We start from the raw sequence: 23,284 nt of genomic DNA on the forward strand, positions 1-23,284 counted from the left end.
GGAAGGGACCTACAAAGACCATCAGGTCCAACTGCCTGACCATTTCAGGGCAAATCAAAAGTTAAAGCATATTGTTAAGGGCATTATCTAAATGCCTCTTGAGTGTTGACAGGCATGGGGGCATCAACCACCTCTCTAGGAAGCTTGTTCCAGTGTGTGACCATGCTCATAGCAAAGGAATTTTCCCTGATGTCCAGTCTGAACATCCTACAGCGCAGCTTTGTGCCATTCCCATACATGCTAAAGTACAAACTGTGGGTATATATCGATCATCTATTGAACAGAGGTTTCCTAAACACTCCTGAGCTGAGACTTTTCATATCGTTGTCCTGTTATATTCGAATACACTGTGTAATCATATTATCAGTAGATTCTCAGTACAGTGACCACATCCAGATTTTTAGAGAACTTTCACCTTATGTAGTACATAATATGTTATGTTAATGATTTTAGTAGAGATATAGAAATACCTGGGTAGAAAACAGATGTGTTCTGACTTCACTGCGTACTTCTATCTTATTACAAAACGTATTACATCTTTTCCTCATGCAAAATTTTCTGGAAAAGTACTGTAGCAAGTTGAAAGGGAGCAATGCCAGAAGGCACTCTCGTTTGAGTTTGAGTCAGTATATATTACATTCTTAGTAGGTATGGATGAAGCAGCAAGTCTATTATACTTGAATTATTTTCTGTCTAAACAGGTAATGAGAAAAATTCTGTCTTAAACATAGGTTAATTTGAGAGCAGTGTCTTTGACTCATTCCATGGTGGCTTGGCGTCTCATCCTGGGAGGCTGAGCTGTTGTAATTTGACAGATTCTTCTTAATTGTCTCATAGGTGGGGTTCAGTTTGGATCGAACAAGGAACGATGGCTTCTCCACTTACCTGGTAAGAGATGTGGATGCTGGCCTAAAAATAGTAGCCTCTACATGGGAGAGAGCATACCCATTTCTTATAAACAGGAGGATGCTTCAAAAATGTTTTTGATTTCCTTTCCAGGATGAAGAATTGGATTACTGTATTCTGAGAAAGAAACCAGAGCAAGATGTGTCTATTGTAATCTTACTTCTGGACTTCACAAATGAAGTGTGAGTAAATGGTGTACTTTGCATTCTTGGGTTACTTTGCTAGTTGAAGTCAATGTAACATTTGATACTTCTTGAAGGGCTTGGAAAGCTGCAGTGCATGTAGCTGTATTCTCAGTGGGTCACGTGAAAGTTGGGAATGAAAGAAATTTTGAGGTATAAAGTGATAGGTATTTTTGAGGTATAAATAATTTTTTCTGTGTGTTGAAGGGGTTAGGGGATGTGACTTGTTTCTTTGGTGTAGGTTTTTCTTGCATTTTAATAAGGTGATTGTCTTTTACTGGTCACGTGTAGACTATGCAAGCCACTTTAAGAATGTTGATTGGCTTTTCTTTTGTATAAAAATCTTATTTAGTGTGAAAGTACGGTTCTCTGCAGAAGCTTCTTCTCTGTTACCTAAAATTTCATTCGTGTCTGAGGAAAACGCTACTGCCACGATTACCAAGCCAACAAAAACGTCAGAACAAAATGCTGATTCTGGTACAAGTCTGGAAGAGACTGAACAAAATACAGATGGCAAAGGTAAGTCTGCTCAACCTGATCTATGTGTGCTGTCACTGCTAGTTTCTGGTTGATGTGCACCCAGCAGCGTGTTGTGGTCACATTCCAGGATTCCCTTGGGCTAGAATTTGACAGTTGTGTAAACCTGCCCATTCTTTGGGCTACTCTTTGGACTGAAGTCTCCTGCTCAGTGATGTGCATTATATCCCCTGGAGGCTTAGCATGGACTGTCAGAGACCTACAGTGTCTGTGAGGAGGGGCTGGACTATCTGCACTAAAAGATTTTAAACACTTGTGTCCAGTGTGGTCCATTACTGACAGTAGGGCTGCTTTGATTCAGAAACTGCATTAAAGATGCCCACGTGTCCTTTCCAGACCTTATTTTTATGAGATGATGATCTTCCTTATCTGAGAGGTTAAAATCTAGTCTGTCACTTGGAAGTTAAGGGGATGGAGATGCAACTATATGGGTAATCTTTCTGGCAGGGATACATCTTTGGCTTCCAGACCAGCAGATGAAATAATTTGACAGTCTCTGCCCTTATGGAATTAGGTCTAAACAGTTTGTTATCTCTTCCTGGAAGAGTTCCTAAATGTAGCAGACTGATCTGTAGTAGATGGAGTCTGTCTTGTTGTGTAGTGTGCATGATCTTTGATATAGGTGAAAATGGAGTATGCTGTCTTTATTTTGCACAGCTGTTTTAACGAGCCAAGAGCTAAAGCTGGATGGCACTGAAGATAATTTGTCTGACAGCCCTAGCTTTGCTTTTCTTGCAGTAGTGTTGTGAACATTGACAGTGTGCTGACACACGGAAGCCAAAAGCAAAGCTTAAGTCTTAAAACTTTTACTCTCTGGTAGGATGGAATGACTGTATGTCTGGAAAGCTTCATACAGGGTCTGTTGAAGTGAGTGGAGTGAAACTGTGAACTTCACATGCTGCTCTGTGGAAGTCTCCTGCCAGTTTAAATTTCTCCAGAACAGATCTTTACTTGGCAGGTTGCTTTTTTTTTTTTTTGGAAATTGTGACCTTGCCTAATAAGGAGTTGAGAACCTTTTCCTTCCCCAAAACAAGTTAGTTTTTTTGTAAGTTTGTCAGGCCTAATGTGTACATTGAGGCTAATCAGTGATAACATTAAACTCACATAGTTGTAGAGTGTAGGAAACAAAGCTGTAGCCTGAATCCAGTATATGCCATCTGCCTCCTGCATCCCTGTAGCTGAAGGGGGTGGAAAGTTTCTTTGGGCAGGGTTTTGTGGAAGGTGTAGTAGTAGGGAAGCCTGCCTTAACATCTAAGGATGCATCCAGAATGAATGGTAGTGGAGGGAAGAGTCCTAGGCAAGTAAGGAGGGGTTGGGGAAGAATCTCTGATGATCATCTTGAAAACTGTCATGCAGATGAGTGTAGGAATATTTGAGTAAGGTATTGGCAATATGTAAAAGGTGGTAGTTTGTGAGGCTGTCTAAATGCAAACACTCTAAATGTACCATTAATACTTTTATCTCTAGATAAGAAGTCCCAACGAAGTACAACAACCTCTCAGGTAAGAATCTGCTGTTCTCATTCAGAAAAAAAAAATGGCAAAACATTACAATATAAGTATAGCCAGAAAGTTGAAAGGAGTATTCTGTTGCTCTCAGCTTCCACTATAAATGTACAGGATGCAGTTCTGTTTGTCTGGGTGATGTAACCAGATGTAGTAGGTACCTGCCTAGAAATCCGTGTCTATTTTCCTTTTCCCAGAGCATAATAGAACAACAGCATCATGTTCGCAACGATGGAGGAACTTTCTCATTTCAGGTAGGGTTTCTGCCATTGCCTAGTCTTAATGTGTATAGATGGTTCCTTTGACGTAGTACTTCGTGAAAAGTCTGCTGCTCCTTATTGTAGTGCCTGTTTCCTTGGTACAGAGCCTCTTTAGTAGCTTTGTAAGTTTGAGATGGACTCTTGTTGAAAGAAACGCCAGAAAGCTCATCTTTCATAAAGTGTGGGGACTGATTTTAAACTCCTTGCAGCTCACCTAATATGATAGTCTGTGAGCCTTGGCATATCCAAGTATTTGGTCTGTTAAAGCCTTAGCATTTACTGGGATTTGGCTAGTGCATGCAGATTTCTAACAACAAATAGCTGTGACCTGTCTGATGATTCACTTAAGGGACAGCTGCTCTGCATGAAACCAGATGAATGCTTTGTTGCAGTACACTAATTCATTTGTCATTGTTGGTTACTATAAAACAAGCATATTTTAGATTGTAATGTGAAACAGAGCAAATTTGCATAGCTGTGAAAATTTGTGTGGTTGTGGTGAGAACAGAACAGCTTCTTATGCATTAAGGCAAGCATGATCAAAATGCTCTGCTTCACCATGTTAAATAGAGGACACTTCCTGTTATTTTTTGTGTTGAACTGACTTAAGCGCTGATGCCCAAATGTCCTGGGTTTCCAGAGTGCACAGCAATAGTGATTCTGTACCTGGAATGCTGTTGAAACTTGCAGATACACAGGTACATGTATCCTCAGAACAGTATGTTTGCAGAAAGGAACCAGCTGAACCAAAATGACTTTTCTGGCCCCAGGAGAGATGGCTTCTTAACAATGCAACCCTGTTGTGAATGAGAAGAATGCTGACTTTCCTATTCTTTGTTTTCAGTTTTTTTTTAACATCAGCTCTGATAACCAAGAAGGTCTCTACAGCCTGTATTTCCACAAATGCGTTGGCGAAAAGGGGCAGCCTAATACTGATAAGCAGCTATTTAGTCTTGATGTGAGTATAGCTTCTAAAGTATAATTAACTCATTCACTTAGAATTGAAAGCTGTATATTTTAGTCTAGCTTGTATACCAAGCACATGCGGTACGTGAGTGTCTGTCTGGGGTGGGAAGTGATTCAGAGCTGTGCGTTTAATCTCTGTAGTGGCGTTTCTGAAGGCAGCAACTACAGTAAGAAGAATTAAAGTACTACTTTTAGAGAAATGTTTGAAAATCTGAAGACTGCATGTGGGATTGGTTGAGTGTACACAGTTGTGACTAGATGCTGTAATGAGATGAGCTAGAACAGCTGTTTGTGTTATGTTAGTCCCCAAAATCGTATTTTTTTTTCTCTAAACAGTTACAGATATTAGGGCTGTTGCTGCAATCTAAATTGTTGGTATTTGTGAATTCATTGTTGTTTTGCTTTTAATGGCCTAAATCAAGATGCATTTTTACACTGTTAGGTGAACACCCTTAAGGGTAATATTTCATCGCACATGTCCTATCTCTTTTATCATTCAAGGGTTCAATCCTATGCAGTCTCGAGCCAGAGATTATTAGAACAGCATGGGCTTTCCGTTTTTTTCCCTTTCTTGTGCTTATACTGCCTTCCATGCTGCTGTAATGACTTCAGTGTAGTCTGTTCTGTAATGAGTCCTCTCATTGACTAAGGTAACTGTCCGGTCAGGCCCCTGAACTGCTCGTTAATGTGGCTGTGCTGATGCTACAGCAGGGGAACATGAAGGTGATAGACCTTAGTAGCCCTAATTTCACTCGGACTAAACTGCTTTAAATCTGCTTCTAACGTTGTTTAGAAAGCCAAGTCTTTTAATTGCAATTTGTTCATTTGACCCCCTGAAGAAGTTGGAAAGAGAAGAAAACCTGGGTAACTAGCCTACCTAGTTGTATCCAGAGAAGCACGATATTTTCAGTGTTGCAAAGTAGTCTTGGTGAATTATTTTAATGAAGTCCTAGCACACATAAGCAAGCCTTTTTGGGATATAAATAAGGCTAATTTTAAATGAGTCTATCTGTTTGAGTTAGCAATTAAAGTTCACAATGCTTTAGCCAAATCTGTTTTCAATTGTACGCGTAACACACCTTTAATATTCAGATAGAAATTACGGAAAAGAATCCTGAAAGCTACCTCTCAGCGGGTGAGATTCCACTGCCAAAACTTTACATTTCCATGGCACTCTTCTTTTTCCTGTCTGGGACTGTGTGGATCCACATACTTCGTAAACGCAGGTAAGCAAGCTAATGCTGCGTCAGTGACAAATACAGACCTACCTTGTTTAATTTTATTCCTCCTCTTACTATGCCCAATTCAGATGTTATCACTTAGAATTCTAAATCTTGCTCAATGCTGTGTACCTGATACAGCTCCTAGATGCAACAGTTACTTTAATCGGTGATGTTGTAGGAGACCATTGTTCAAAAGTTATCAAGTCTTATGTTAGGTTATGCATGCAGTGTGCATATTTTAATATATTGTGGCAAAAAATACCCAGGAAATTCCTGTAGTGGACAACAGAGAATACTATTTGGAAGTAACTCTACGTAATAAGAAATCTTTAATAATCGTTTTCTTATGAGGAACAGCAGACGAGAGCCATAAACACTTTGATTATAGACCAAGTGGTGGGAATTCCTCACCATGTGCCATGCTTCTTAATCATTAAAACGTAACATCAGAAGCCAGAAGCAGCTTGGACCCTAGGACTTGAATTGAAGTTCAGTAGGTAATGTGGTGATCTGGTAGTCTGAAGTTCAGTAGGTGATGTGATGATTTGGTAGTCTGAAGTTCATTTGGTGATCTGAAGTTCAAGCTTGGTGGTGTAGTTTAGTGACTTTGAGGGGTGGGGCAGCAGTTGTGATACCATTGGAATTGTATTCAGTAATTTTCTAACAAACATCTTGTATGTATAGATCATAGCTATGAACTACCATGTTAAACTAATTAAAAAGTAATAGCAGAACATGTCGTTAAAATGTTATTCAAGATGCTACAGAAGTTTGGACTGCAGCATTAAAAAGAATCCCTTTACACTAATAGTCAGCTCCTCCTGGGAGTTACTCTGACATTTATGATAAAGAAAATATCCTTGCAGAAACAGATTTCTATTGCTGGCTTTTAACTGATAGGTCTTTTTCTTGACAGAAATGATGTCTTTAAGATTCACTGGCTAATGGCAGCCCTCCCTTTCACAAAATCTCTGTCCTTGGTCTTCCATGCGGTACGTATAACTTATTCGCTAAGCTGTTCAGCTGGGAATTAGAAATGTGGAATTCAGGGCATGATGTTAGAGGAATTTGCATTAAGGGGGGTGGGAAAGAGGAGCGAAGGGAGAGAGAAATGTCTTTCATATTGGAGTGTTGATACTGAACCACAGCTGTGTGGTGGAAGCGATTCAATTTTCATCAGCAAATTGTGACTTCAAATACAATTGAGATTGTGGCCTGAAAAGGGAAAGCAACAAGGATGTACGGGAGGCTTGAATGAGTTCCATGAATTCTAATGCTTCAGCCATCTGAGGCTGGCTTGGAAGCTCGAGTAATGGTACAGCTCCAGCTACGTGTCTTAACAATAAATGTTAATGAATGGTTGGCCTTGATTGATGTCTGTAAAATTGAGGGCTGCTGCTTCAGCTGACGTAGTATGGCATACCATGACAGACCTAACACTACAAGCTTTAACACATTCAATACATGATGTCTGTATTGAATTGTATTGACTTTGCCTTTCCGCTGAAAGATATCATTAACAAAGATAATGACAAACATTTAATCTTCCAGTGTTAGTGCCAGTCATGATCTCTGCCGTCAAGCTCATAGGAGGATAATACCTACAAAAATTTTGGAGTCTACTGGTTTGAATCTTGTTTCCAAATGAAAGTAAAACTAGGGAGCCTCTAGTTTCCTATTGCAACTGAACTCGAGCAATGAATTAATAAGCTAGATATGCAATTGTTTTAACTGTAGCTGTGTAGGAAGGATGTAGATTGTATAAAATGTATTCACTGATGCTTAGGAAATAGAGCAAATGGAGATAACCTGATCAGTACTAAACAAAACTCGAATGTGTTGGGAGGAAGCATCCTCTAAATTATGGGAGAGATGAGTTTGTACATGCTGATGGAGAATAAAACTTGAAATGGCTGCGAGAGCAGACCTATTGTATAGGCGTGGGTGGGGTGCTGATGAGAGGATTATGAAGTATGTTGTATTTTCTGCTTCCAGATCGACTATCACTACATTTCTTCTCAGGGATTTCCTATTGAAGGCTGGGCTGTTGTCTATTACATCACTCACCTGTAAGTATATCAGAAGATTGTTTTGGTAGATTCAAACAATGAAACTGAATTCCTGGTGTGGCCATCCCCCCTCCCTCCAAAGAAAACTGGGAAATTGCTGATTCTTTTGTACTACGGTCTGAGTGACAAGATAAGAGTCAGCCCCGTGTAAAGGGGAAAGCTCTACTTGCAGAGGGCAGCTGCAGAGAATTGGTACTTTGTGGGTAAAGGAGTAAAAGGAGAAATGCTTTGCTATTCTTTATTCATACTAATATTCAAGTATCTAATTTGCTCTTGGTATGAATAGTAAGAGGGTGCAGCTGCCAGTGTTTTCTCCTGTTCATGATGGTAAATGGATGACTCCCTCAGGAAAAGATTGCTTATATTGACAGTTGTGAATGAAGGGTAATGTTGCTGTGTGGTGCACAGTTGTAAGCAAATACATCTGCTTCACTCTTGTAGGATAAGCACTTGCCAGACTTACAAATAGCAAGGCATTTATTTGGGTTTGTGGCTTTGCTGTCTGTAGGAGAGAAGACCTGGGCAGAAGGTCTTCTTGTATAATAATCTCCTTGTACTATCTGCTTTTCTTTCAGACTGAAAGGTGCTCTTCTGTTCATCACTATTGCCCTCATTGGAACTGGCTGGGCTTTCATTAAACACATCCTTTCAGATAAAGACAAAAAAATATTCATGATTGTCATCCCGCTTCAGGTGAGGATTGAACCGCGTCAATACTTACTATATTGTGAGAGAGCTGATTGTGAAAAATGTAACGGACTCTGAATCCTACAGAGAATATCACAGTTACTTTTTGTATAAGTCTCTTGGTTACAATATAAGTTGAATTTAAGAGTTTTAGGAGCTGTGAAAGGGGCTGAAGTTATTTCTGTAATTTGCCCATTTTTCTCCTCATATTGAGTATGAGATAATGGTTATCGAATAGTGTCAGTAAGCATCAAGTAACTCTAATGTAGGTATAGTCATGCTGGGACAAAACTTGGGCTGCAAAACAGTACTAAATTACTCAGCAGAGATATTAAATGAAAGCTGTCACTTCTGAAATGCTTGCTGAATGGGTTTAAGGAAAGGGAAAAATTGTAGGCCCATTGCATCTGAGGGAAATTTTCCCAGAATGTTCAAAGCAGTCAGAGCTTATGTCCTACTCAAGCAGCTGAAGAATAAAGGAAGAGAGCAATTCTATTTGCTGTTGTAGGTAGAATAGTCTGCTTTCCAAGACAGAATCTGTTGCCCAGCTGCAAAATCAGAAGGATATACTTAGAGTCTGAGGTTCTTGTAGAGCAGTAGAGAGTACAAAATGTTGTGAATGACCAGTTTGAATTATTGACTTGATTTAGGATAATGTGGTTAGACTGTTTGCTATCTAAGTGTATGCAGACTCCTGTTTTGGTATTGAAAAAAAAATAATGGAGTTTTGTTCTTTTTTTATCTCTACTGGTACAGTAGATTCAGCATATTATGTAGCAAAAAGGGCTACATCCTGAATGTCAGCAGAAATTATTTCCAATCAGTTATTTCTGTAAATCCTGTGAAGGTGCTTCTGAACGTGCTATTTTTGACATAGAGCTGCAGAAGAATAATTGATGTTACCAAATAGCCTCTTTCTGCAACTGTGGGACAGCTTTTACCGAGTTGGCAGCCCACATCTTCTCTCTCTTTGGAAAGCTTCTGAAGCCATTAAGCACCTTTTGTCCCATAGGTGCTGGCAAACGTGGCATACATTATCATAGAGTCGACAGAAGAGGGAACAACTGAATATGGGCTGTGGAAAGAAATCCTTTTCCTGGTAGACCTGCTGTGTTGTGGTGCCATCCTATTTCCAGTGGTATGGTGAGTCACTGGGCGTGATGTATAGTTTCTGAGCCCTGATGGCTTGGGCTGCTTCTCAGCTAGGGGTTATGGACTGCTAAAGGTTAAGATGCTACCAAAGCAAAGAAGTAAATGTCTGTCCTTTGTGGAGTCAAGTCTTCTGTTAATTAAACTGTATTGGTCTTTAATGCTTCAGGCCAATGTTGTGGAAGATGCTTGCTTGGGAAATATATTAAAAGGATAAATGAAAGTGGGGGGCGTTTTAAAAGCATGGCCAGCGCAGTGCAGACAGACTATAGGTGCCTTTGAAGCTTGCAACTTGTCAAAGTGCTGATTCCCTTATGTTGAAAAATAGGGTTTTGCTTTACTGCCTGAGGTTGGAAAGTAGGCCACTATATTCTAAAACAATAGTGCTGTCTGAGATCAGAGCTTCTTTCAGCCAGAGTAGCTGCATATTTACTTGACTGTTTAGAAGAAATAATCCCACAGGGAACATTTCCCTGCCCTTCCTTCCACTCTACTTGGCAAGGAAAAATGTTGGTTATATAAAACCCAACCAAAACACAGATAATTCAGATAAATGCTATTGTTGCTGCTTGCCAGTTTGTCAGAACGTTTATGTTCTAAATTCATTTTAGTCTTAATTGGATAAACAGCTGGATTTAAAAGAGGATATGAAGGAGCTTCTGGCTCCTTGGTTAGTAAACACAATATTCTTGTTTTTCTCCAGTATCTCCAGTGTTTTTTTCTGAAACACAGAAGGAATGTGTCTGTCTAATAAACACATCCTCACTCTATAGTGTGCAATTCCTGAGCATTTTGGAGAAAACTGTTTCATGATGCATATGTGTGTGTATAAGCACATCCACGGTGCTCGGTAGATGAGAGTAAGCTTCACCTTGGCTCACTAAGGTGGGTTTTGGCTTCCCAGTTCTCTGTGTAACGACCAAACCCAGTCTCAGTGGCCTTCTGCCAAGGCAGGGAAATGTCTTCCAAGAAATTTGCACTACCCACTTGACACTTCCCCCACTGGAAGGAGAGCATTTGGGTGGGGAGAGCATTTGGGTTGGGTAAATAAAACTACAGGAATAATAACCTTCATTGGAGAGAGATTCTGATCTCCTATGTAAAGGGAACTTTTACGGTCACAGCTTCAGCTGCATAATGTGCACAATCTGTGTCCTGTGTAGCGATACGCTAGGACAAAGCTTGCTTTCCATAACAGAACCGTGTCTGAAGAACAGATGCATTTGCGTGAACTGTCCTGTAGCTGTTTATATAGTGTGCAACCAGTGCTCCTACATTGTCATGGTACCAACACAAACTGGCAGGGAAGCCTAGGACACAAAATCCTGCCCCTTTTCATCTGGACAGCCTCACTGCAGCTGGTGGGCTGAGTCATATGAGCAAGGTGACTAAGACTTGGCCCTCGAATTTCCATTCCTGCAGGGTAGCTTCTGTTACATAAGATGCCTATGTCGCCATGTAAGCTGTAATCAAGTCTTTAAATGAAAAGAGCTTAAAAGAGCAGTAAGATGCCAAATGCTTGGCAGTACTCTGAATAGTAGCTCAGCTCACTTGTACAAGTGGAAAGCGTTAAGCTGGAAAATGCCCCAGTTTCTCACTTTGCTCCTGCCATCCCTCAAAGCTTTCTGTAGGCTGAAGCAGGTTTTAGCAATTTAGCTTTCTTAATCACAAGGAGATGCAGATACTTGAACTAACTGCTTGAGATGGGGGTGAAATGTATGCAGTGCCAAACACGCTAAGGCACAGTTAATTATGGGCATAGCCTGGCCATAGAGAGCTAGCAAAACTGTTAGAGCTCTAGAGGGCTGCAGTGAAGAGGGAGTGTGAAAATTCAAGCTATTCTACTTTTTTTTATTTTTTCAGGTCAATAAGACATTTACAGGAGGCTTCAGCAACAGATGGGAAAGGCAAGTAATCATAATTTTCTTGCTGTTCTATGCTACATGCCGTAAGATATTGCCAAAATTTCCAATATAATGTTGATTTTGAAAAACATAAACTGAAGCTATAAGTCTACAATGTTACTGTTGCTTTGATGCTTTTCCTTGATGGACTTCTAGGAATAACATCTGGAAAATGCCCTTTCTCTTGCATTGCTTTGACTGTCAGAACTCGCACGTGAGGTTTATTTGCTGGTTCTCGTTCAGCTCTGTGTGCAAGCTAGACATGGTACCTAGAACAAATCATCTGACAGCTTTGCCTTGTTCTCAGACTCAGGTGTTCAGAAGCAATCTAGAAAAGAATTCTGGAAATGGGGGTCCGTTTTGACTAATGGTGAGCCTAATTTAATTTCTACAGAATTCCGTTCCTGCCTGGACAAAGGGAAATAAACCTCAGTAGAAAACAAACCATAAATTGGCATCGAGTGTAACACAGCTCTTGACTTGTCCATGTTTGTACAGCAATTTAAAGGGCTGCTTGTGTAAAGTCACGTTATGTTTATTGTAGCAGTGAGCGAGGCGATGGATGGAAAGTCAGCCCAAATATGGCTTTTGTGGTGTTTGCTTTTCCTGCCTTGTCCTCTCACTGCTTCCAGATTAGTTCCTCAGTTGGCTGCAGATTCACACATGGAACATAGCGCTGGCTTCCTAGGAAGCGGGCAGCCATTTCAGTAGTCTGTCATTTAGGGCCGACTCTTCTTGAAAGCTGTATTTGTAGAAGGTCTTTTGTGGAAACATCCGTTCAATCCAGTCCTATCCTTTAATTCTATTGTTTCTGCAGTGTGGGGTCAGTGTGTGTCACTAAGGCAGAAGACCTGCTGTGCAGTAAGGGGGTCTGTGACTCTTCCATGCTGAGAACTTGGGGGCTACTGCACCTAACAGAGATGGAAAACCACTGGGTCTGTCCTAAGTTGGTTAGTAGCTTGTGCTCACCTTGCACTTGGTGGTTTTTATCACAAGGTGGTGCTATGGAGTTTAACTTCAAAACGTACTGAGTGAAGGACAGAATTAAGGTGGACAGCATCAAGGATGTTCAACATAAAGGCTCCTGACCTGCCTGTCTGACACTGTGGTGGGTGGGATCCTGATCTGAGTAAAACCAAGCGTTGCTTTTGGCTTTTTATTCTGAAAGATGTGTTATAATGTCACATGGACAGTAAAAGAGGAGGTAAAAGAAAAAAAAAAAAGGGAGGTAAAAGAAAATGGTGATCTGAGAAGCGCTGCTGCTGTTACCATGCTTAGCTGTGAAGATTCTCTAGGTTCAGTAATTGTTTAGGCAGCATAGCATAAGGCAGCTGTGAGCCTAATGATAAAGGAATAGTTAAAGAAGAAAATATTTGCAGAAAGCATTGCACAGACTCACCACCAGATTGTGGCCAGGACAGCCACAGTGGTGGGGCTCACTCATCAGGTACCGTGTAGTCAATGTTTAGGGGTGGCTGGTGGAAGCCCATGGGGAGTGTTACCTGATGGTGTCATGCTGCTGGTGTGCCTGGAGAGGAAACAAAAGATGATTTGGCTGCACTATAATAAGGTAAAATCATTCTTAGGCTTATAAATGAAGTGTCTTGAGTGGAACCACATGCTCCTAACTCTGTAGGCTTCCCTTGGAGGTCCTGTTCTGCAGAGGTGCTGCTCAGTGTCTTGCCTTCTCACAAGAAAAATATGACCAGCACTAATGCTGAATTCCTCAGCCTTTTTTCCCCCACAGATGAAGACTGTTTTTTCCTTAAGTGGTGAAAGCTTCTGGATCCTTTCATGTGCAGTTTAGCTGCTGCACTGTCTATCCTGTGGTTAGGGTTGTCTTAATCCTGTGTGGACAGAGTTCTGGTCAGCCTGCCTACTGCTGGCTAGGATTTATTGTCTAGTATTAGCAGCCCTCAAGGGCTGCTTTCACTGTTCCTCTTGCATAGGCTTCATTAAGTTACAGGGTATCTTGGGGAATTATATACTAAAAATTAAATAGTTGTTTTTCCTGGCACTGGGTCTTCTGGTGACCTTTTAGCCGGTGATGAAAATCTGAGGAAAACTGTTTTTGGTTCCTTTCGTCCACCAGAACTAACGACTCCAGGACTTTATGGCTCAGAATCCTGCTTGTGTTCCCTGCCTGTTTGTCTTGTCCTCTTCCAGCTACTTCACAACCTGTTTATTAGATAGCACTCCCTTGGGTCAAGTGCAGTCATGACTGCAGCCTGACTAGCATGGAAATGAAGTAGCGAGCTGGCCAGGCTATGAGTCTTCAATCTGTTATAGCTGTGCTTGCTGTAGGCCTTTGTATTAGCTGTCTACAATTACATAAAAGGCTTGTTAAAACTACTGCTAGTGATCTCGAGTCACTAGGTAACGTTCATTTAAACTTGATTTGTCTTAAAATGATTTCCTGAAGTGGCAAGGCTGGAGGAATGGGTCTAAAGCTGTAACTTATCCAGGGTGACCTCCCAAGCACAGATGCTGTGTTTTGCTGGTAAAGAGTAGGCATGGCACAGCGATACAGCTGGGTCTGGGCTGCCTGGTTGGTTGGTGATTTATTTATTTATTCCTTTGAAGGTGATCTTTAACTCTGAAGCTAAATACCTGACATACACAGGCTTGTCCTGCACTGAAATGGGTGTAGAAAATAGGATTTTAGGAGCTTCTTTTAAAAAAAAATCACCACCTTCAGATTTAAGCGAGTGCCTAGCTCTTCTGGTCTGTCACTGTATTTTTCAGAGGCAGTCTGCTCTCTGTCCACTTCTGGATCTGCATTGCAAATGTCTTGCTTGCAGATTTAAGGAAATGAGCCTAAATGAGCCAAACTAAGCTAAATCGTTTGGGCTGCTCAACTACCACTACCTTGTTCAGAGACATTATGAGAAAAGGAGAACTATGATGTAGTAAACTTCCTTATTTGAAACTCAGTTCTTGGTCCCTGGACCTCTGAAGTCTTACAACCCGCTCTTACCTGTCACGTTATATGTTGTTTGAGGGAGGAACGGAGGGCTGGAAACACCGCTGCAGCTTTTGTTCTGCCTGGACCTCTGCGTGTGATGAGAGCTGTGAAGCTTGGTGCAGTCTGATCACGACCAGCTAGCTCTTTTCCCGAAGCACTGCAGCATGGCAGAGTTGGCAGCAGTGCAAGGGGAAATGCATTGCAACATATAGCTCCCAGGCAACATCCCCCGTGTGCCGTGCGGTGGGCAAATGATGATGAATGCTTTCGTGCTTGGCCCCCGTGTCAGGAAAAACCATTTGCTGTCTTCAGCGTCATCCTGCTTCTGTGCCACAAACACTGTGAGCGAGGAGCCTGGTCCTGCGTGGTGCTCAGCCCCCTGGGCTCAGCTGAGCTCAGCAGATGCTGGAGGCGATGGTGTGCAGATCCGTGCTCCAACACCTCGGCAGCTCTCCGGCAAGGAGCAGGGAGTAATGCACGGGTAAACATGCTCCAGGCAGTACACAGACATCTCAAAGCCTTGAGATAAAGCTTTGTGATTTAAGTGTCGAGACCTCCATGGATAGCACAGGAGGGCTGGGAAATGTTGAGAAATGCAAGTTGAGAAACAAAATGGGCCTGTTATGTTCTAGTGTACTGCTTCCAGGCACCCCGGATGTAGGTATCCAGGGCTGAAATGGCAGGTACGTGTGGGAGACATGCTGCTTATCCAGTACGTTGGAATTTCTTCTGACTGTGACGGGGACTTCTGTGCCAAACAGCTAATGTGCTTCAGAGTATTTGAGATTAACTAGTGCCACCTTCTAATGGGTGACACAGGGAGTTGCTGTATCTGTTCGCTTGACCCCATCTTGCTGGTATAGGAATGCTTTTAAGCAGAGTGCCATAGAGATTATAGGGCCGTATGTCTCAGAGTTACTGCTGGAGCTGCTTTTTGAGGTCTAAATCTGCATGCTGCATTCATTGCTGGGGAGTGGGGGATACAAGACTTCCTTTTACTATTAAGTAATGGCACAGATTGCACCTCAAATGTACACACTTCTATAGCGTGCAGTGCGTTGTGGAAATACTCTTAGCTGTACTTTGTTTGCTCTAGACACATTATGGTTTGTCTTTGCATACTGTATTGTCTGAATTTGAGCTCCTTTTGCCCTTATCTGCAGTCCTTTTCTGTTATTACATACATATTCTGAAAAGTTCAGATTTACTCATCAGAAAGCTATTGTCTGATAGTGTGCAGGGCTGTCGCTGTCTGGCTTTTTTTCTCCATCTTACAGACTGCCTCAGCATTTGAAATTAGCACAGGGAGCAAAATGAAAAAGTGATTGATTTCCCAAATTCTGTGGCATGTTATGTTTTGATCAGTGCAGATCAGGCTGTTGCAAGCATAAGCTGTTAAAGTAAATGGTGATGAAGAGGGGAAACCGAGAAGCAAGTTATAGAAGTTATAAGTCTATCTTGGAGGGTGGCTTTCATCTTAATTAGTCTATGAAAGAGGCGGAATGCAGGTATGAATTAGTTTGTAAAACCTTTGGTAGAATCTCTTTTCTTGTTATGCTCTGCAGTTGGGCACTGTTCCTTGAACGGTTATCATGCTCAAAATATAAAATTACCTAACCTTTACTGCATGCTGTGATTGCTGTTTTATCACAGTTTTACAGGCTGGGGCTGCAGGTGATTTAAGTTGTGACAGCTGCTGGCCTTCCTTCTTGGGAGCGTTGCTGTTGGTATCTGGGCTGCCAGGCTGGGTGAGCCTAAATCTCAAAGCGTCCAGTATAGCAAGACTCAAGAATTAACACTTGAAGCACCTTCAGCCTGTGAAAAAACAGTTCACGAGCTGCTGATGACAAACAAGGATGACTTTGGACTTTCTTCAGAAGAGTGTGTGCTGTAACTTTGAGCTGTTTAGAAAAACTGGCAGGATTTTGCAACTGTGCATAAATACTGATTCTAGAATCTGACAGTGGAGAGGAGCATTCCTGAAGTCGAGTTAACTACTGGGGAGCACCTGGCTGTGATAACCAAGCAAGCCAGCTTCCGAAGGTGCCTCTGCAGACTTTTTATTTGGTGCTTCTTGTCTTTTTTTCCCTCTTCCCTCACCCTTCTTTTCCATGCTTAGCCATTCCAGATACCTAGATGTAACACTATGACTCTGGTGTTGATGATCATGATGGGTAGGTGAGATCTTGAGCTGGGCTCTATCAGCTGAGAGAGAAGTGCATTGTGACGCCTGAGTTGGCAGCCAGATCTTTGGCTTCGCTATCCTTTCCTCCTCCTGTGCACTGCATGAATCCAACAGAAATGACTCCCCAGCTCACTTGGTTGTTGACTAAAACACTGATGGACTGGCAGTTTGAATCACAGCTGTTGAGTTGGTGTTCCTTCAACCACAAAGCCTGGGAATTCTCGTGGCCTGTCAGTGCACCAGTTGGTAGCAGTTCTTGGAGATGGATGCGTTGAGTTCAAAATAGATCTTTCTGTACAAACCGATACGTGGTGAATCACAAGATGTTCATGGTCACACTTAATGTAATTCTTTAAATAGGACAACACTGCCTCTCTGCTTCATGATTTAGTGAGTTTGTTCTGCGTACTTATGTTTTAATTTTTCTCTAACTGTATTATGGAAAACTTCTAACGTTAAGCTATCTGGTGGAGGAGGACTAGACCTATGAAAAAACATATGTTTTTGCTATTTAAATGTGGGAAACCAGCTTTTGTGAGCAGGTAATGTCTCAGGGCTTATTTAGCTATCAAGGATTTAGTTCTAGCAGTTGTACATCTTGGCAGCTGTTGCACAGGGAATAGAGAAGTGCTCTTTGTGCTTGACTGCAGCTTTTCCTCAAAAGTGAGCCTGCAGCTTGGGCACTGCATTCTGGAGTCCAGAACCCCACGTTGCAGAGTCAGTGCTGTTCTATATTCAGTGTTTCATGTGCAGTCCACAAGAAACCATCCTTCCAAAATCAAGAGCCAGTGTTGCTCCTGACATACAGTTTGTGCCATAAGATTGCCCCCACAAGGACACTGTCCTAAAGCCAATGCAACCTGTCTGGTGTTCAGATAAGTGTGTCGTGGTGCGAGTTTTAGCTGCAGGAAAGCAAATTTGGTGTTCCTTCCCAAGTAAGGTTTGCTTTTTTCTCCCTCTGGAGCTGTGGCTCTGCTTCCTCTTAACTGACATGCCACTGGGCAGTACTGAATCAAAACAACTTTTTGCTGAGTTTTATTCACCTGCCAGTCACCTTATGCTTTGAGATAGTCAGTCAGGTGCTGTGGTGATCTTGTGCCCTCTGGAGTAGGGTTTGTATCTGTCTCGAGGTGGCCATGGCTTACCTGTAATGTTTCAGGGGATGTGCTGTCAGTTTTGGAAAGTGACTCTTGATTTCTAGATAAAACGAAGTAGGTTTGTAACAGAATGATCTGTCTGTACTGGAACTTATGTACTGGGAACATCTGACATTACCTTTTTATTAAAAAAAAGTCACTGTTTTTGTCACAAAGTGAAGCATTTTGTTGTAGTTATTAGTCCTTCTCTTTGTGATGCATAACTCTGTATTTTGCATTGTTGTGAACCTTGGACGGATCTTTTGTGCAAATGCACAGAGTGCTTTATAGATGTGATTTGTGCAGCAGGTGTTTTCTGTGAGGGAGCACAGGTAAACTTAAGCGCCGTGTGTTGTACCTCCATCTCCCTTAAACAGAAGGAGGGCTTGGAGGGAATACAAGTAAGAGAGTGGCAGTGTTTTCTAACCAGCGACATGTGTTCATTGGCTCTAAATTGCATCTCTGCATGCTGTCAACATATTTTGGACTCTTTGCCTCTCCTCTTGTCACAAAACCACCAGGAGTCCATATCTGTTATCCTGCTGCACCTCTAAAACCTGACTCTTAAACCAGAGCTGACAGCTGCTCCATCTGGTGTTGACCTCTGCTCATTCACATGAATATGCACCGTGTTCCTCAAGAGCTGATGTAATCTGTCCAATAAATGCAGCTTAGCCTGGGGCCGTGGCGCACAGGGTTTGGGATTGAAACACTCATCTGCCATGCGAACTGGGTAGTGCGACTCCCCATCCCACTTGTAAATTATGACTGAGCAGTGAGTGATGGAGAATACAGCTTAGCTGTTGAACAGCAGCCGAGTATTTTAACAAGATGCAATGGTTCCTGGATGCAGGATTGCCTCCTAGAAAACCTTTGTCTTTTATCGAGTACTTCCTGACATGCTCTCTGCTTTTAGCTGATGTGAGCAGCTTTGAGGTAGTGTCAAGCAGCACGGCCCTTGTGGCAGCCCTAAGGCAACAGTAAGTAGTTGTGTATAGACAGATAAGCATTCGAGGAAGGTTCTACGCTGTAGGTTGTGTGTGGATATGTAAAACTTAGAGTAAAGGTGATCTCGGTGAATTGCCTTTTTAGGAGGTTGTTCACCCCAGCCTAGGGATTGTCCAGTATGTGTTCAAGCCAGACTAGCATTCCTCAGAGCACCCTGCAGGCTGTGGGGTGAATACTTCTAGTGTGGAATTACCCAAGTCATAGTTTTGATCACGGTCTTACCTTGTAGACAAGCATCAGGAGAAATTCTCATTTTGATTAATTTTCTGATGAACTTTTGTTCTCTTGACAGCTGCCATTAACCTAGCAAAGCTGAAGCTCTTCAGACATTACTATGTTATGGTAAGTAAACAAACAAACAAAACAACAACAACAAAAAACCTTGTCCTCATGCATACAGAGCACTTCAAAGCCATTCAAACCTTTAGATGGATTATTTCTTTGAAGCTGATGAATGGGGTAGAGATGCTCCTAGATCTGTGGCGGTGCTGGACTTTGGCACCTTGGCCAACTGGATTACAATCCTCAGAGCAACTTTCCTTCTTCTCCAAGCAATTGCATCCCTCTATCTTTTAAATTGGCTCCAGCTATTTGTAATGCTTACTGATTTCCTCTGGAGACAGTTTGAGCTGCCAGTTGAATTGATGAGCTTGAATAACATACTATAAACTTGCTAAACTAAACGTGGGACCAAATGGTGCCTTGAGATGCATGCGTATAGATTCTGATTAAGTCAGTGGGAGCCATGAGCATACCTCCCAAGAGAGCATAGCCGCCTTAATGATTTCCAGCGGTCTCATTTCAGACTCTTATGAGTGTTAAGAGTAATAAATTACAGTACTGATTCTTCAGTTCTACAAAATCCTGACACTTAAAGCATTTTCCTGATGTAACTTATATTTGTTAGTAACAGCTTGAGTCATTTGGATGTTCAACAAGCTGCAGAGCCCTCAGCCCATATCTTCCATGTTTATCGAAGGAGCATAATAGGGCTAATTTGACATAATGAGTTGTCTGGGAACTGCTTCAGCTATTTTTCTGGAAAAAGAGGTTCAGTCAGGATGATGCTATTGTTCACACACGTGCTTTCTCCTTTTTCTTCCCACAGATTGTGTGTTACATTTACTTCACACGGATCATTGCAATTCTCATAAAGATTGCTGTTCCATTCCAGTGGAAGTGGCTGTACCAGGTATTTGTCTGCAAAGGAAAATATGTTTATTCCTTGACTTTTTTTCTTATTAATCTTTAAATATGATTGCACCAAAAAAATACATAATGGGTTGTTCATGTTATGGTAGAACATCTCAAAGCACAGTGCTTCACCCTGTTTTCTCCTGACTTTTATCACTGATCGCTCCTGGTGGCAGGAGTGTATTTTTAGTTTTATGTTTGCCCAGCAAGGCTGCTGGATTACATGTGAGATGTCTGAAAGTAATTGCATTATTGATCTTAGTCTTTAAAATTAAAAATATCTGAAGGAAATTAATCAAGAACGTACAAAAGAGGAAAAAAAAATAGTCAGGTTTACCCTGTGTAATTGAGGCCCCAGGGAGCCAGTGAAATAGGCTTTGGCTTTTCCACTTACAGGCTTTATTTGCCTAGTGACTTTTTAAATACTTGGTTTCTTAACTTATAATCCAAGTAACCGTGCAGGGAGTCTTTGGAATACATTAACTGTTGAAAATACCAAACAACTTTGGGATATGTATTTTTTCCAATTTAAAAGCCAAGTCTTGCTGTAGTTATTTAAAAGCACTGGAGTGATGTCTAGAATTGTAACTGTATTTAGAGTGACAGGGAAAGCTGGAAGAACAAAGAGCTTGACAGACTTTTTGCCTGGGATTAATGATAACAGGACAGGAATTGCTTTTTTATTTCTGCTATTGCACAGGCTTCTTGGCCATAAAATCTTGAACCTTATGAATGAGGAGAAGTGTTTCATGACCGTGAAGGATTACAGGACTAAACTTAATCTTGTGTTTTTACTTACAGCTGCTGGATGAAATGGCCACACTTGTGTTCTTTGTCCTCACTGGGTACAAGTTCCGTCCAGCATCAGACAACCCATATCTACAGCTTTCTCAAGATGACGAGGATGATTTGCAGATGGAAGCTGTGTAAGAACCTACCTCTTTTACCTCTTAACTCGACCTGAGAAAACTAACGTTTATAAACAGTTTGGTCTAATCTCTAAGTCTTTATTTGAAAAAAAGATTAAGTTCTGTATGCATATTTAAAGATGAGGTGTCTATTTGGTGTGTGTTAAACTACCAAAGAGGCTTGTGATATGCCTAGGAATCCCTGAGCTGCATATTGCAGTAGAGTAGAATAAGCTGCTAAAGCATTTCATGGGGCAGGAAGATGCCCAGGGAAGTGCCAGGCTAAACAAATTAAACACAAACTGTGTTGCTGAACACCAACATGCCTTATAGATTGTCATTAATGCTGTATTTTCAGTGTGTCTGAAAATAAATCTTCGTAGTTCAAAAAGCAACCACCAAACAAATCATAAAAATCAACTAGCAGTCTACTGACTATAAATGAGCATGATGTAAGGTCCCTTCTACCCCAGAGGTCAGCCTGTAGCTCTGCAAAAACTTAAGTAACGCTGAGCTGAGGAGACGGGGGTTTTAACAGTGCTTTTCACAGTTCACTTCTTTGCTGCTAAACCATGAGGCACCACAATGCAGCAGGACCTGAGTTAGTCTGGAGCAACTATAAAATGAGACTCAGCCTAATCGCTGTCATTTCCTTTGCAGTGATTTTCTGAGGACTTCGTTTCAGAAATGCCACTCGTTTTCTATGATAGAAATTGCTTTAAGATGTGCAGCATGCTGGAAGTGTTGAACGTGGTTATAATTGCTACACTCTGTGGCCTTGTAGGAGCAGAGCTACCCTAATCTCTTAGTAGTTATGCGTTTCATGCATAGCTGCAATTCATGTGCAGGCACAGAAGTCTATTCCTGACAGTTTCTTTCCAGTTTGGCAGATCTCCTTTACCTGATTTTAAGTGAAATAAATCACTGCTCCTCCAATTTTTATTGCAGGGCCAAAAAAGTTGGAATATGTTTGCTGCCCTCATAGTTAGCTCAAGAAGAAATACAGCTTACTAGGGAATTGTTACAAGGATAGATGCATAAAGTGGAATCCAGCCTGAAATGTCATGCCAAGGACTTTAATTCTCAGAAATGTCTCCAGTAACAGATGTTCTTGCCAAATGCATAGTTATTTTTGCCTTGGGTTCATAAAAACCTCTTTGTTGAAAGATGAATTCAAGTGACCATAACATTACTTATCACTTAAAGGTGTTTCAATGGCTTATATAAGAAGCTGTTTTCAGTTTGGGTGCTGGTAAGCACACATCCTCATTAGGAAGGCAATATCTAACCTGGAAGATGTGGCAGGATTTGTGGTTGTTCAGAAATGAGCTCCTGCAAGATTACCTCTTAGACTGAAATTAACTTTGCATTGTGTACTTAATGAGTTTTTACTTGTTTGTGTTTTTGTTAGGCCTAATAATAAAGCATTTCTCACATGTAGTGATTTCACTGGACTGGAGAAGCTGCTCAATTTTAGAGGCTCTGCCAGGAAAAAGCCTTAAAGTTTAATGAGCTAATCAAGTGATTTACATCTTGCAGCAGTGATACAGACATTGCTAGAAACTCGAGGATCAGAGTTCTTTGTGAGCCTCTTCCTAGTAAGGCATTTTGGTCCTTGCCTTGGGAGTTTCCATTGTTGTGCCTTGTGGGTTGTTCCCCTTAGCCTTGCTGGATTTTTTCTCATCTGATTCACGATGAGTTTTATTCCATGTGGGCACTTGGCAGAGGATAATTTCTAAGTGTCTTGTTTTCTGTTCCCTAGCTGCATCAGGGAGGTTAAGCTTACACATTTCAGAAGCATGATATGTACACATTCTGTGATAGGCGAAGCACTACAATGCATGTGTATAAAGTTTCTTCTTGATTTGATCTTGGTAGTCCTGTTTTTGCTTTTATAAATATTAAATGTTGTTTCTATAGGGAAAAATATCAAGGTTTATTCAAGCAAGTGACTAAGTGTCTGACAGCATCCTGACTAACCATTGTATGAGCGTTTTGTCTTTCATGTGATAAATATCCACTTGTCTTCAGATGCTGTGGCAGAAGAGTTAAAAGGTTGCAAAATTCATGGTTTTCTTCCATGTCTTATTTCCAGGCTTTAAGGTGGTTTTCCTTTCTAAAAGGGTTTTTATATATCTTTTTTAAAAGTAAAAAAAAAAAAAAAATATTGCTGCAAAAGTATTCAGTTTCTTTAGGCTCAACATTTCCATGAGCCAATAGAGGGGAGAGCTGTATGATCAGCAAGTCTACTTTCCAGGCTTGCTTGTCCTCCAGCAAGAAAAATAGGATGCTTGAAGTGCAGCTCTCTAGTGTATGCCTGTTTTCATGCAATGCAAACTATACAAAGCTCTGTGTGGCAATAAACGTAAATATTGCTAAGGACAGTGTGGCAATCTGCAGAGCTTAAAGAAAAATCCAAAGTCTAGGTGTCTGACAGAAGCAACGTGAGGCACAAATCCTCCCTCTGTAATCTGTTTCAATTCTCAAAAAAATATTCTCT

The 23,284-nt window shown here is 41.3% G+C and overlaps 1 protein-coding gene across 3 annotated transcripts in view; it reads left to right on the forward strand.

Annotated features, from left to right (window-relative positions):
- Nucleotides 1-23,284, forward strand: part of GPR107 (G protein-coupled receptor 107) — a gene marked incomplete at its 3' end in the record, with an annotated part of 35,961 nt that overhangs the window by 6,980 nt on the left and 5,697 nt on the right. For 2 of the 3 annotated variants that reach the window (XM_084493991.1, XM_084493989.1), the window contains exons 3-17: nt 838-888; nt 1,000-1,088; nt 1,441-1,607; nt 3,093-3,127; nt 3,328-3,384; nt 4,235-4,348; nt 5,449-5,582; nt 6,496-6,571; nt 7,575-7,648; nt 8,224-8,341; nt 9,348-9,478; nt 11,348-11,391; nt 18,975-19,024; nt 19,791-19,874; nt 20,678-20,802. In XM_084493991.1, coding sequence (XP_084350117.1) covers nt 838-888; nt 1,000-1,088; nt 1,441-1,607; nt 3,093-3,127; nt 3,328-3,384; nt 4,235-4,348; nt 5,449-5,582; nt 6,496-6,571; nt 7,575-7,648; nt 8,224-8,341; nt 9,348-9,478; nt 11,348-11,391; nt 18,975-19,024; nt 19,791-19,874; nt 20,678-20,802 — 1,349 coding nt within the window. Of the gene's footprint in view, nt 1-837; nt 889-999; nt 1,089-1,440; nt 1,608-3,092; nt 3,128-3,327; nt 3,385-4,234; nt 4,349-5,448; nt 5,583-6,495; nt 6,572-7,574; nt 7,649-8,223; nt 8,342-9,347; nt 9,479-11,347; nt 11,392-18,974; nt 19,025-19,790; nt 19,875-20,677; nt 20,807-23,284 lie in introns of those variants that run through there. The other variant, XM_084493990.1, reaches the window with a different exon arrangement.

The sequence above is a fragment of the Aythya ferina genome (assembly GCF_964211825.1).
Source record: "Aythya ferina genome assembly, chromosome: 20".
Taxonomy (NCBI): Eukaryota; Metazoa; Chordata; class Aves; order Anseriformes; family Anatidae; genus Aythya; species Aythya ferina.